Source organism: Leptinotarsa decemlineata, unplaced genomic scaffold (assembly GCF_025532065.1).
Source record: "Leptinotarsa decemlineata unplaced genomic scaffold, Ldec_3_MD MMD2_tig00004677_RagTag_RagTag, whole genome shotgun sequence".
NCBI classification, from domain to species: domain Eukaryota; kingdom Metazoa; phylum Arthropoda; class Insecta; order Coleoptera; family Chrysomelidae; genus Leptinotarsa; species Leptinotarsa decemlineata.
In genome coordinates this window covers 220,066-232,891 of record NW_027412610.1, presented here as the reverse complement: position 1 = coordinate 232,891, position 12,826 = coordinate 220,066, and the positions used below count along the sequence as shown (strand labels likewise).

The window sequence follows — 12,826 nt, the reverse complement described above, 5'->3', positions numbered from 1 at the left end:
ATTGTCTACACAAGTACTAGAAATTGCAGTCACTCTAGTTGGATACCTTATTGTTAACCTTAAGAGTGCCCTGCCATTACTATATTCCAAGAAATTAATATTGAAGTCACCTCCAATAACAATAGTTTTATAATGAGAAGCAACTTTTTCCAGCATATTTGCAAAACATTCTAAAAATAGTTTGAGATCAGTACCGGGAGGTCTATAAACTACAAACACACCAATATATTTTTCATGTGCTACTGCACAACACTCAAATAATCCTTCTACAGAGATATCATTCAGATCTAACTTATATAGAGACAGTTGACACCCATTATTCTTATATATTGCCACTCCGCTATGTCCCATGGTTTCTCTAGAATAGGCATTGGCCAATGTAAAATTCTCAAGTACTACGTCCTTTATTTTCAAATCATCCTGCCAGTGTTCAGATATCAGAAGAATGTCACATTTGACGTCAGTAAATACATCATCAATTCTAAGACATTTCTTTCTTATACATTGCACATTTTGATGAAATATATCAAGGAAATATTTTACAAATTATTATTCTTCAATTTTTCAGATGGAAGATTCATTTGATCCCGAGTATTATTATATACTTTTTCCACGAAAAAACTGCCTATGAATCATTGTTTCATTCATTCGTTTGATTGATTTCAATACAATATTATCATACAAGGAGTTATTCAGCACTAAATTCATTATTTCATGAGCAATTTTGAATTTGCTGCCTTTGAGCATTGGATCAACGAGTAATGAGATGGATATGTTTCTTAGGTTTTTTCTGTACCTTTCGATATTGTTTCATATTGTTGATTATAATTGTGTCTGACGGATTATTAATTTGTGCGACAATAATGACATTAGTAGTGCGGCCCAGAGGTAGCAAATTTCTCATTGCTTGATTCAGTAATTTTGAGTTACTAATATTGTTTGAATTGAAGGGGTTATATTTTTAGGAGTGATTAATTTTTTGGGAAAGAAAGTTTTTGGCTTTCTACTACTCCATCTGATACAAAAAAAGGGATGAGAGAATCTTCCAAAGAAAGGGAGGAAGTAATCAATTTGAAACTCTATACATGAATGTGTAGATCGTGCAAAGAAGTAACTTTCAGACACAAACTGTAAGAAAGTCCTCCTGAAACAGCTACTTTCATATAAACATTGAATTACACGAAAGAAAATAATTCTTTCGAAACAAATACTTCTATATGAACACTGAATTATACAGAAGATACTTTTCTCTACTCAGTTTGTATTTCAAACATTTGTTGTGGAATAAGAATCAGATATCATTCACATGAGTTCTACTTTGAATGAATGTTAATAGAACACTGTCACCCTCACTGGTATACACCGATATTTCGCCTTAAGACACTTGCCCTTAGGCTCTTCAGTACCAAATTGGATAACATTATAGAAAATACACTCTCATCCCTTTTTTTGTATCAGATGGAGTAGTAGAAAGCCAAAAACTTTGTTTCCCAAATAATATTGTTTGTGTTAAACATTACAATTAAATGATCTCGCTTGCCATAGTTAAATTAATTTTCACAACATCTCTCTGTGATGTGCGCAAGCTCTGCATTAGATTTGATAATTGAGAATATTTTATATTTTTGTTCAGAATTGACCATACTATTGAAAACCTTATGATAGTTTATAGCATACTCATCTTCCAAAATGAGGATTTTACTTTGTGGACATACAACAGATAAATTCGTTATTCTATCGTGCACTGCATCTTGATCTTCTGGCAAATCTGATATTTCCATGGCTCTGGTCCTGAAAGCATCAGTAACATCTGGCTCAGATGCACTCGAAAGTTCAGTGGCTAAGTTAGTTTCCAGCAAAGTTTCATTAACTATTTTGTTTTTTCTTTTCTTCAATCGTTTCTTCTTATGGGATGAATCCGTAAGAATAGTCGATTGTTTATTCAGTTTCATAGTCCCCTTTTCGACTGAAAATATATCAGTCGTGTCCCGTTTCAATTTGTTTTTGGTATTTTTTCTCAGATTCCTCTTCTCTATTCTGTTTTTTGTTTTCACTTTTCCTTCTTTTTCTTCTACGTTCCCTTTCGACGGTTCACATTTTTTTTATTGTACATTTCAGTGTTTACCTGTAGATTCGAGAGATTTGTCAACGTTGTAAAGTCAGTTGGGATTATCTGTGTAGATATGTGATTCATGTTATTCATCAATGAACTTTTTTTACATGTTTCCTGGGTTTGGGTCTCCGTGTCAACAAAAACTGGTGCTTTCATGTCCAAGGATTATCCACCTCACTTGAGTCAAGGTCTGTGTCACATTCCCTACATATCACTTTATGACTGCCTAAATGCCTTAGTGATTTGGATTTTCCCGCACAACTTTTATGAAAAACACCAACATACTTTACACAAACGTAGTACATATTCATTGGTTCATTTTTACAACATATAAAACCATAATTTCGTGTTTCTGGGGAGCATTTAGGACTACAATGTTTCTTGTCAGCCATCTTGTCATATCAGCATATTCATTCATTTCGAGAACAATTCATAAACTTTTTTCTACATTTTCCTACACTTTTCAAGGTAATGATTGTGCTATGGTAGTAGCTGCTGCACTGTAAATTTCGTACGGCACATTTTCAGATTCACTTTTGCTGCAAACTTTCAAAAATAGAAATGTCGACTGATAAATATCAGTCATTATTTCGCTGCTATGGTAATGATCAACTGCATTGTCTCACTTTTAAAAATGTAATGATTGATACTATATATTATATTCACTATTCCAAATTATATTGCCAAAGTTTCAGTGATAATGTCAAGTTATCTTCAGGTCAAAAATTCTAGTGTGGACAGAAATAGCCACAAAAAGTGATGCTGAAATAGTTTCATGTTTTCCGTTCTACTCATTGATAATTTGGTAAAGTAGGTATATATACCTCGAGAGATACTTATTTCACTGAACAGGTTTGATGCGGAATGGCTCTAAAAGTGTCAGAAATATTCGGAGACACTCTGGTAGTGAAATTTAGATCAGGGAATGTCTCATTTAGTCCAGTTACTCGTCAACTTGATAATGTGGTGATGATGGCGTCCAGCAACAGAGGGTACGATCGTACCGTTGACTCGTAGTACATAAAAAAAAGATTCAAATTTCCAACCGAAAGACAAGCTAGCATTTTTCAATGTAAGCTGATTTTAGCAACTTTTTTGTAAAACATATCTAGAAAGTCTAACGAATAATCTCAGATCCTTATAGCAAGTATAAGAGTAACACAAATTTTTCTCGTCTTATACTGGGAAACCCAACTCAGGGACAATTTATTTTTCAATAGATGAATAGGACAGGTAAAAACTCAGGTGAATGTACAAATGTTAAAAAATAGATTTGAAAAATAATTTTAGTGAATTTTTTTTTAAATATAAATGTTTATTATTTCTCAATAAATTAATAAAAAAATTACATCCGGAGATTATTCCTCAGACTTTGTGTAGTAATGACATCTTCGTAGTCCTTACTATTCACTTTGTATTCGAATATAATGTTGAAGAATTGATATGACATGAATGATATGATATAACATTATGTAAAAATTAATAAATTTGAAACTAAACTTTTTCAGAATTGAAGTAATTATATTTCACCTATTAACTGGATCCGTCATTGACTAAATGATGGGTAGAATTGACCTGAAAAATATTTGTTTTTGGAAATGGTAATTAGTATTAACTGAAAAAATATGAGAACAAACTCAATGATTTTATATTAGTTCACCATCATAATTGATTCATTTGATTTGAATGATTTCAGGACTATTCCTGTATTTGCTATATAAACCATCTACGGTTTGGATGTTACGAAATTGATCGATTAAGAAGCTTTTGAACGTTATGTAACAAACTCGAATATTTTGAACACCATAAAACAGTTAAAAAAATATTACAACTTGTGATAATTGATATTTACACTTACGTGCCCCAATTTGTCTTCTTTCCGCCTTTTGATTGTATCGATATCGGCTGGAGATCTCGATCTGTATTTATCTCTTTCTCCGGGGGAAACGGAGTTCTGAAAAAAAATCCTAGAATGAAAATTCAAATAGTAAATCCACCACAGACTGATCATAGCACGTCACCGTGCTATAATTAAACTCGTCAAAATGCAAATGAAAATTATACAGTGTCACCATTAAAGTGCGCACCATATGGGAAAGTTTCAATGAAGTTTAACTTCGGCACTTGTTTGTGCTTTAAATTTAACTTAAAATGATGCGGCCAACTGCGACCCACTGACGTTCAGTGTTTGTCAAATTCAACTTTTTTTTTTTTAATTGAAAAAGTGCATTTCTAGATCGAATTTAACAAAAAGTTACTTGAAAAAGTTGTGTCTACGGCAATTTTATATCCATATGCCAAATTTTATGCAACTAGGATAAAGTTAACGTTTTGCTTATTTTTGACAGATATCCCCTTTATTTTAAAAAACAAGTTTGGTTAATTGTCATCAATTCATGTATACATAACAAACTCGTCATGGAGTTTAACTTTTCTGATACATTTTCACTTATATTTTTAGAGAGAAATTAAAAATTTGCAATAAAATTTTTAACATGACTGGTGCAAAGTCTCAATCACTTGGCTATTTTCTTAAACGTTTGATTTCGAAAAAGCAGAGGCAATTGAAAAAAAATGCAAATAATTTCGATAGAACTATTATTATTATTATAAATTTTAAACAACAATAATATTATAGAAAATACAAATGGGTACAAAAAATTACTTATTGATCTAAATGGGGTTGTCGAACACTTATAGCCTACATTTTAGTATGTCGTCCTCCACGTTAAATTCAAATTATGGTCCTTCTACTGACATCTGTAACTGCATTTTTAATAAATCGGGGATTTATATTTGCACAGCACTCGCGAATGGTATTTTCCAGATGTTGTATGTCAGTAAATGGTCTACTTCGGTACACTTTTTGTTTCAGGTAACCCCACAAGAAAAAGTCTAAAGGCGTCAAGTCGGGTGATCTATGTGGCCAATAATGTTCCCAGTTACGTCAAATAACTTTGTCTCTGAACATTTGTTGGAGGAACTGTTTTACAGCTACCGTGTGATGTATTGGTGCGCCATCAAGCTGATACCATAGGTCGTATTTAATATTTGAAGGCATATTATCTTAAACTTCACTAACCTCATTATTTAAAAGTTTGAGATAACCGACGGATGATAAATTTTCCCTAAAGAAAAATGGCCCAATTATTTGGTCGTTAAGTATCCCACACCATACATTAGTTTTAAAGAAATACTGATCACCACATTCAACTGTGAAATTGGGATTTTCTTGGGCCTACCACCGGCAATTTTGAGAACTTACCGTTCCATCTGAAGAGAACGTTGCCTCATCTGTCCATAAAATTTTATATGGAAACTTTACATTTTCTTCTCTCTCTTCTTGAAACCAGAATGAAAACCCCAAATGGACATCAAAATCTCGTTCTTTTAATGTGTTAATAAATTTTGGCTTGCAAGGCCAAAATTTATTCTTAAAAAAATTTTTTCTAACACTTTCTTGTAATCGGTATTTTTTATAATATCGGTTATGCTCGTTTACCCGTGTTCAATAACTTTTAAACAAATGTTAAGTTGGGCCTCCTCATTATATTTACTTGGAGTGTGCTTTTTCTTAAATTGATTTGCTACGGATCCTGTTTCTCTGAATTTCGACATTATCCTTGACACAGTAGTATGTTGAACATTTTTTCCTGGATGCCGTTTATTAAAAATGTTAGCTACTTGCCGGTATGGTGTATTCTCACCACATATTGAAACTATTTCTATTCTTTCCTGAAGAGACAACATTATTGCAACAATAACTGTTGAAAATTTGACAAGTAAATCAACAACTTGACACTACCATAGCATGCATTTTGTTTGTCAAGATCAACTTAAAAATTTTATTCAACGTGATTAAGCATCCTTACCGCCCTAGTTAGTGTTTATAAATAATCTGTGAATACTGAATATTGAAATTTTAATGCAATTTCAACTCTAGTAATTTTATTAATACTTATTGCAGTTTTTGAGTTGTGTCTACTTTTTCAAAATTGAAAATACTGACGTTTGTTTAAGAAAATAGCCAAGTGATTGAAACATGTTGAAATTTTTATAGCACATTTTGAATTTCTCTCTAAAAATGTCCGTGTAAGTAAAAATTTATCAGAAAAGTTAAACTCCATGATGAGTTTGTTATGTATACATTAATTGATGACAATTAACCGAACTTGTTTTTTAAAATAAAGGGGATATCTGTCAAAAATAAGCAAAACGTTAACTTTATCCTAGTTGCATAAAATTTGGCATATGGATATAAAATTGCCGTAGACACAACTTTTTCAAGTAACTTTTTGTTAAATTCAATCTAGAAATGCACTTTTTCAATTTTTTTTTAAAGTTGAATTTGACAAACACTGAACGTCAGTGGGTCGCAGTTGGCCACATCATTTTAAGTTAAATTTAAAGCACAAACAAGTGCCGAAGTTAAACTTCATTGAAACTTTTCGAAAAAAAAATATGGTGGTGGCACACTTTAATGGTGACACTGTATATTACACATATTTTTCCCCGTCTGGAATAAAGTCTGATACATATTTTGAAGCGTTCACTCTTCGTATTCAATTTTTGAAGAAAGTCAAACAAATTGTTACACAGGGATTAACGATATGTGGGAGGACGATTAGACGCTTTATTCAAGATAGGAAAACAATGTTTCGAATAAAGCTATTTGACAAGAATAACTATCAATGTACATGGTGTTTAATGAACGTGTAATTCATCAAAGGTGTGTTTCTTTCAGTAGAACACCATATATATTTCAATTTTATGTATTTCCTTGAAAAGAGTTGTTTGGGGTATATACCGGGTGGTTCGTAAATTGTGGCGGGATTTATGTCAGAAAATGGGTCCATTCGAAATTAGATATCTCTTACCCGATTGAATGAAATAATAAATACAGACAAATATTCTTTTTTTTTCTATTCATAATTTTACCGTGTAGCGCTTTTTCCATACATTGGGAATCAATGCTTAATAAGTATCCTATTTTCTCTTTTTTTTAAACAGTAAATAAGGCCACACTATAGGTTTACAAAAAATATGAGGTCTGACTACTTCATATCTATCGGAAAGGTATATAATTCTTGAGAGGAGCATAAAAGTCGTTGAATCAAAGCAATTATTTTCATAATTTTTATCAAATGCTTCAAAATAGGAAATGAATCTCAGTGTAGTTTTATTTTATCACATGTCCAACCTTCGAGATACCGGGCGCCCTCTCGTCATAGCATCGCCTTGTCACGGTAATGCGGGGCTCTGCCGTGATTGACCTTCTTTCCCTAGCTACTCGTGAGACTTTTATGGACAGAGTAAACTTAAAAATTCTTTCTGACGCTCAGTCTATTTGGGAGATGGATGTCGAGCTTCCGACTACAACTAACCTCCCTGTGAAATTAGATCAAGAGCGAGTCTACAGAGGAGATGGATGACGAGTTTACGACTCCAACTGACCTCTCTGTGAATTTAATTCAGGAGCGAGTCTACAGAGGAGATGGATGTTGAGTTTACGACTCCAACGGACCTCTCTGTAAATTGAGTTCAGAAGCTAGTCTACAGAGGAGATGGATGTCGAGTTTACGGCTCCAACTGACCTCCCTGTAAATTTAGTTCAGGAGCGAGTCTAGAGAGGAGCTTCTCTACTTCCCAACTCCTGATCCAACAACTGAACCTGGTGCAGCCAGGAAACGACTGGGTCGTCTCCTCAAGAGCGGGGTACCTTATAAAACCGCCTTGCACCAAATTCTTGAGCGGCGTACGCAGAATCTGTCTCAGGTGGGGGAACAAACCCCCATGAGCAGGTTAGCAAACGTTTGCGCTCAAGTGATGATTCACCAAAACTAGAGGCGAAAAAGCCCTGCACGGCTGAATTTAAAACATCGTCAGGTGTAGCTGACGTGCAAAAACCCTCATATGGGAAGGTTGTCGTGGGTATCAAGGTAGGAATCTTCCAACTTGACTATCCGACTATATCATTAACAGAGCATATAATTTGTGCCTACCAAGGTGGGGACAGAATCAAGTCTTTAGAGTTCGGCAGAGCCGTACTCTCACCATCTGACCTGAAAGACCACTCACCATACAAACTAATCGGCTTCGTTATGAAGCTGGGTTTATTTGGCCGAGTGTGAATAGGTGTGAGCCACAATGAACCCTTGCGGGTTGCAGTGGAGGGTCGAATAGACCCACTCACTTTGGACCTAACCTAACCTATAATGTATGAAATTATTAAATATTAAGTAGGTAGTAATATTCATTACATTCGTAAACTGCTTTTCTAAAAAGAAGTTTCAGGAAGAAGAAGTGTAAAGAACAAATGTAAACAAAGTGTGGAAGGAACACAGAAAATTAGCGATGATGTGAACTGTTTAGAATCTTCACTTAAGTGGAAAGAAATTACAATTGATACATTTCTGAAAATACATTAAGGAATGGGTTTACTGCGAGAAACCAACGACAATAGAAAAATCAGATAAGCTATTCACTCTATAACAAGATAAGTATTGCTATTCCTGATTTGCTGGAATAGCAGACCATGTTTGGACCCATCAACACAACATCGAGTGGTCCCAAGCTGAGATCTTGCACAGAGAGGAACATTGGTTTAGGAGAAAATTCAAGGAAGCCGCATACATGTTGTCCAACAACGTATTAAGCCAAGCCAGCGTAGAAATACGCAACATATGGAAACCCATCATCAAGCGAAAAATGGCCAACTCCCGCCAAAACGGTCATCTCCCACGGAAGCAGTGAAGCGGAAAATGGAAAGCGGGGATAAGTGTAAGTACTCGAACGACCTATAAATAGTCATCTCTCGGGGGAATCAGTCCAAGTCATCACCCGAAGACGATTGTAGATACTAACAATCGAAACGTCGTGAACTAACGTGACTTGGAATCTCTTCACTTTTTATTTTCTTTCTTTTTTCATTTCTTTATTTTTATTTATTCAATTGTTCTATTTTTACTTGTATTTTATTTCACTATTATTTCATTTCAGGTTTATTTTGGTTAATATAATTATTATTTTCAGCTATATCATTTTTAATTCTTCTTTTTTAGTTGTTTCAGGGATTTCAAATCATTTTATATAGTAGATAATGAAAGTCCGAACTAGTGAAATTCATCTTCTATGAGTATAGGCTTTTCAAAATAGCTTGACTTTATTTTTTCAGCATTGAATAATAAATCGTGATTGCTTTGCTTTAACAACTCTAGATACACTAACGATAGATATGAAGTAGTCAAACCCTATAATTTTTTAAATCTCATTACAATGAGATGAACATTACTATGAGTATGAACAATTCCGGTATGACCTGGTTTACATGAATAACAAGCCTGAAAAAAAATGTTCCCTAGTTTTGGTTACCTCTGAACGGAAAAGTGCCACTCCGTAAAATTATTGCTATTGTTTATCCACACGTCGTTGATGTAGCCTGTTATAATTAATCTGTGGTAATAAGGCGCAAAAATGTCCTCATTACCTGTATACGCAAAAATTGCATTCAGGTAAATCAAATTCACTTTCTTGAAAAGTTAATGTATCTACCAACGATGTCAAGATAGATACCGTTGGTGAAGTGTAAGGTAACGAATCACTATTTAAGATTTGTCCAACAGGACATCCGTGAAGCCACGGGTTACATACCTTTGTTGGTTAGGCAAATAGTGGAGAAGATGACAAACTTAAAAAATTAATATTTCAACACTGAAAAATGTCAAAAGTAATATAATATCACCAACTAACCACGACATTGTAATTTTAAAGTGAGTTTGTTTTGATTATTTTTAATAAACAAAAATATACTTGACTTCTTGTGATTTGAAATTTAAATAAGTTAATGCCAGATAGCATGAATTCTTTCCTCTGTCTAAATCTATACCAACTTTGATGTAATTAAACTTGAGAAAATGAGACTTTCACATATTAAACAAAAACTTTTCAACTATTTGGATAACCATCTTCTTAGTTCCACTTTTTATGTTTATGTCAGTAAAAATCTCGAATGAGATTTTTTTGCCTTCCCAACAAAATTGGAATAGGAGTTTTATCGAATCTTCTTCACATGGAGAATATAGTTCTCTAAACTTTGATATTGTTCCACCCACTAGATGCGCATTCGTTAGAATACGGTGACAGCGAGAGGAAGAAAGAGAAATCACAAATCTCTTTCTAGATTTGACAGGCTGTGCGTGTGTAAAACATCATCTTCGAAGAATTTTCTTGAATGAAACATCTCTGAAGTTGTGGGTATAGCGAAATCAAAAGCAGCATCTATATAGAAATTATTCTTCTTGGATGTCTTTCTTTCTTGAAAATCAATCATCCCTTTTAATTTTTTATTTCAGTTATTCGGTCTTGAAATTTGATACGAAGGCATCATTCTTTATTTGCCTCTTTGTCACTAATTGGTCAGAATCGAATTCTTTATGAATGTGAACCGCTAATGAAAAACTTATGGTGAATTACAAATATAACAGATTACAGAAAAATAAAACACAATAACAGAAATACGTTTTTTCATGAACTCACCAGTCTTTCTTCGGCATTCGTGCTACCAGGTCGCTTCAGATCCTGGGGATCCCTGGCATGTAGGTCGGCGGGTTTAAGGAGAGGATGTGCGCCAGCAGCTACTGAAGGATGGGCGCTTCCTGGAGCCCCCGGTACACCTCCAGCCAAACCGGCGCCAAAGCCCAGCAGTCCTGTAGCGGGGCCCATGCCTGGTAAACCAGGATGAGGGCCCATTGGCATACCCGGTCCATGAGCACCATGAGGAAGTTGTTGGGCGTGAATTTGCTGCTGAATTAATAATGAACTAATAATCTATCGGCGAGAGTCAATAACTTTATCTATGATGAGAATTAATTAAATTCGGACTTCAATTATTTCGAGAATATTGGAGATTGGAATGTTATATACCTATACTAAGCAACTAGACGACAATCAAGTATATAGTAATGAATATATTTTGCTAAGAAAAGTAACTTTTATTTTAAATTTCTGTGATTTTTACATTATTTAAACATTTGAAGGAATATCTATTTCCATTGGTACTCTAAAATGCCATAAGAGTAGGCACTAAATTCTCAGAAATAGGTATTATTGCTTTTTAACGAAAACATTGTTGTCTTGTATTCAACAACATCAATGTTTATGAAATGAATATAAGAAATTTGAATTATATTTTGCGACTAAAATTTATAAATGGTAACGTTGCGTTCACAGAGATGTTTGTGGGGCGGAAAAAAGAACGGCAGATTTAAGATGGAGAGATATGATGGCCAATCAGCTGAGCGTGGTTAGGTTAACACTCATGTAACATTCGTTGAATAATACGTAGAGTCAATATAATTTTTTTTCTTTGATATGTTATTATCATCAAGTTATGTAGATTTAGGTCAAAGCAAAGGCAGGCGTCTGAATTTATCTGTAAGAGAAAAAAACTCTTATTTTCAAAAACTACCCGTCACGATTTGATCTCCACAAACACTTGAGAATTCAAATCACTTGAGAAAGCTACTGTGCTAGCGAAACATGTTGTGATATATTTTTCAAATAAAGTTTGTGGAGATCAAATCGTGAGGTGTAGTTCTTGAAATTACTATGGATCTTCATCAAGTAACGACCGAATCAATCAGAAAAAAAAAATTATATACAATGTGTATTGTGGGCTCCGTGAACGGAATGAAAATATGTAATATAATTTCGTAGTTAATTTGTGTAGTGATTTAACTAAAGTGTCGGCGAGAAGTGATCACGGAATTCTCAAAACCTTCAAGGAAAATGAAAGTGAATGTGATAATGTATCTGAAGACATTGAAACTAGAGGAAGAAAACAAATTCAGCTTGATGATTGCACCAAATATGCTTCTCGTTGGAAATTCCATTTGCTCTCTTTCTGAAATGAAATCCCAATCTTTAAAACAGTCGCCGACGAAATAATTTCCGATGAATCGATGCACAAGATACAACGACGTGCATTGAAGCAAATGAACATTACATTTATGAAAAGAGGTAGGAAAAGCGCTCTTATAAAATGAGAAGAAATGGTTTTGTAGCGGAGAAACTACTTGAAAAAAAACCAAGAGTATTATCGTATTCAGTAAAAAAGTTCATCATTTAGATAAGACTTGGTTGAATCAAGACCATACTGTCTCAAAGGTATGGCAAAATTTAGAAATAAGAAGTTGTCGACAAGTTTTTATTGAAGAAATTACATTACGTGTTAGGAATCACACGTTAAAAGGTGAGACCTCGTTAATCCTTAGCTCGCAAATTTCGACTTCTGAGGGTTGTCGTTCGTAGGGGTGCGACAGTTGGTTAATGGAAAAACAGATTTCAAAACAGATTTTTTTTTAAACAGTCGCCATTTCGAATCCGTATACAAATATTATATGATAGTTTTTCTACAGGCAGGTAACACTATATCGCTATCTCGCGCATGAGGTGCCAAATTTGGATGATTATTGATCGACTCACTATTTTCATATACTTTCATATACTTTATATAGTACCTATTAGTAGAAAATTTGAGACTCTAGCATGCAATTGCCTAAGGAGTCTTAGTAAAATTCGTAAAATGAAGAAATAAAGGGAACTATCACCAACAGTTTGTATCTGACGCGACGCGAGATAGAACGAAGTATATACAAGCAAATTCTAAAATTCAGCCTTGATTGAATTGATATCTCCTGTGCCTGATACGACGAT

At 34.0% G+C, this 12,826-nt stretch overlaps 1 protein-coding gene across 12 annotated transcripts in view; it reads right to left on the bottom strand.

The window, feature by feature from the left end:
* The window catches only part of gro (TLE family member transcriptional corepressor groucho), a 217,689-nt gene that overhangs the window by 55,618 nt on the left and 149,245 nt on the right, over positions 1 to 12,826 (bottom strand). For 8 of the 12 annotated variants that reach the window (XM_074179212.1, XM_074179215.1, XM_074179219.1 and 5 more), the window contains 2 exons: positions 10,649 to 10,915; positions 3,966 to 4,067 (listed from right to left, as the gene is read on the bottom strand). In XM_074179212.1, coding sequence (XP_074035313.1) covers positions 3,966 to 4,067; positions 10,649 to 10,915 — 369 coding nt within the window. The remainder of the gene's footprint in view (positions 1 to 3,965; positions 4,068 to 10,648; positions 10,916 to 12,826) is intronic. The other 4 variants (XM_074179213.1, XM_074179216.1, XM_074179220.1 and 1 more) reach the window with 2 other exon arrangements.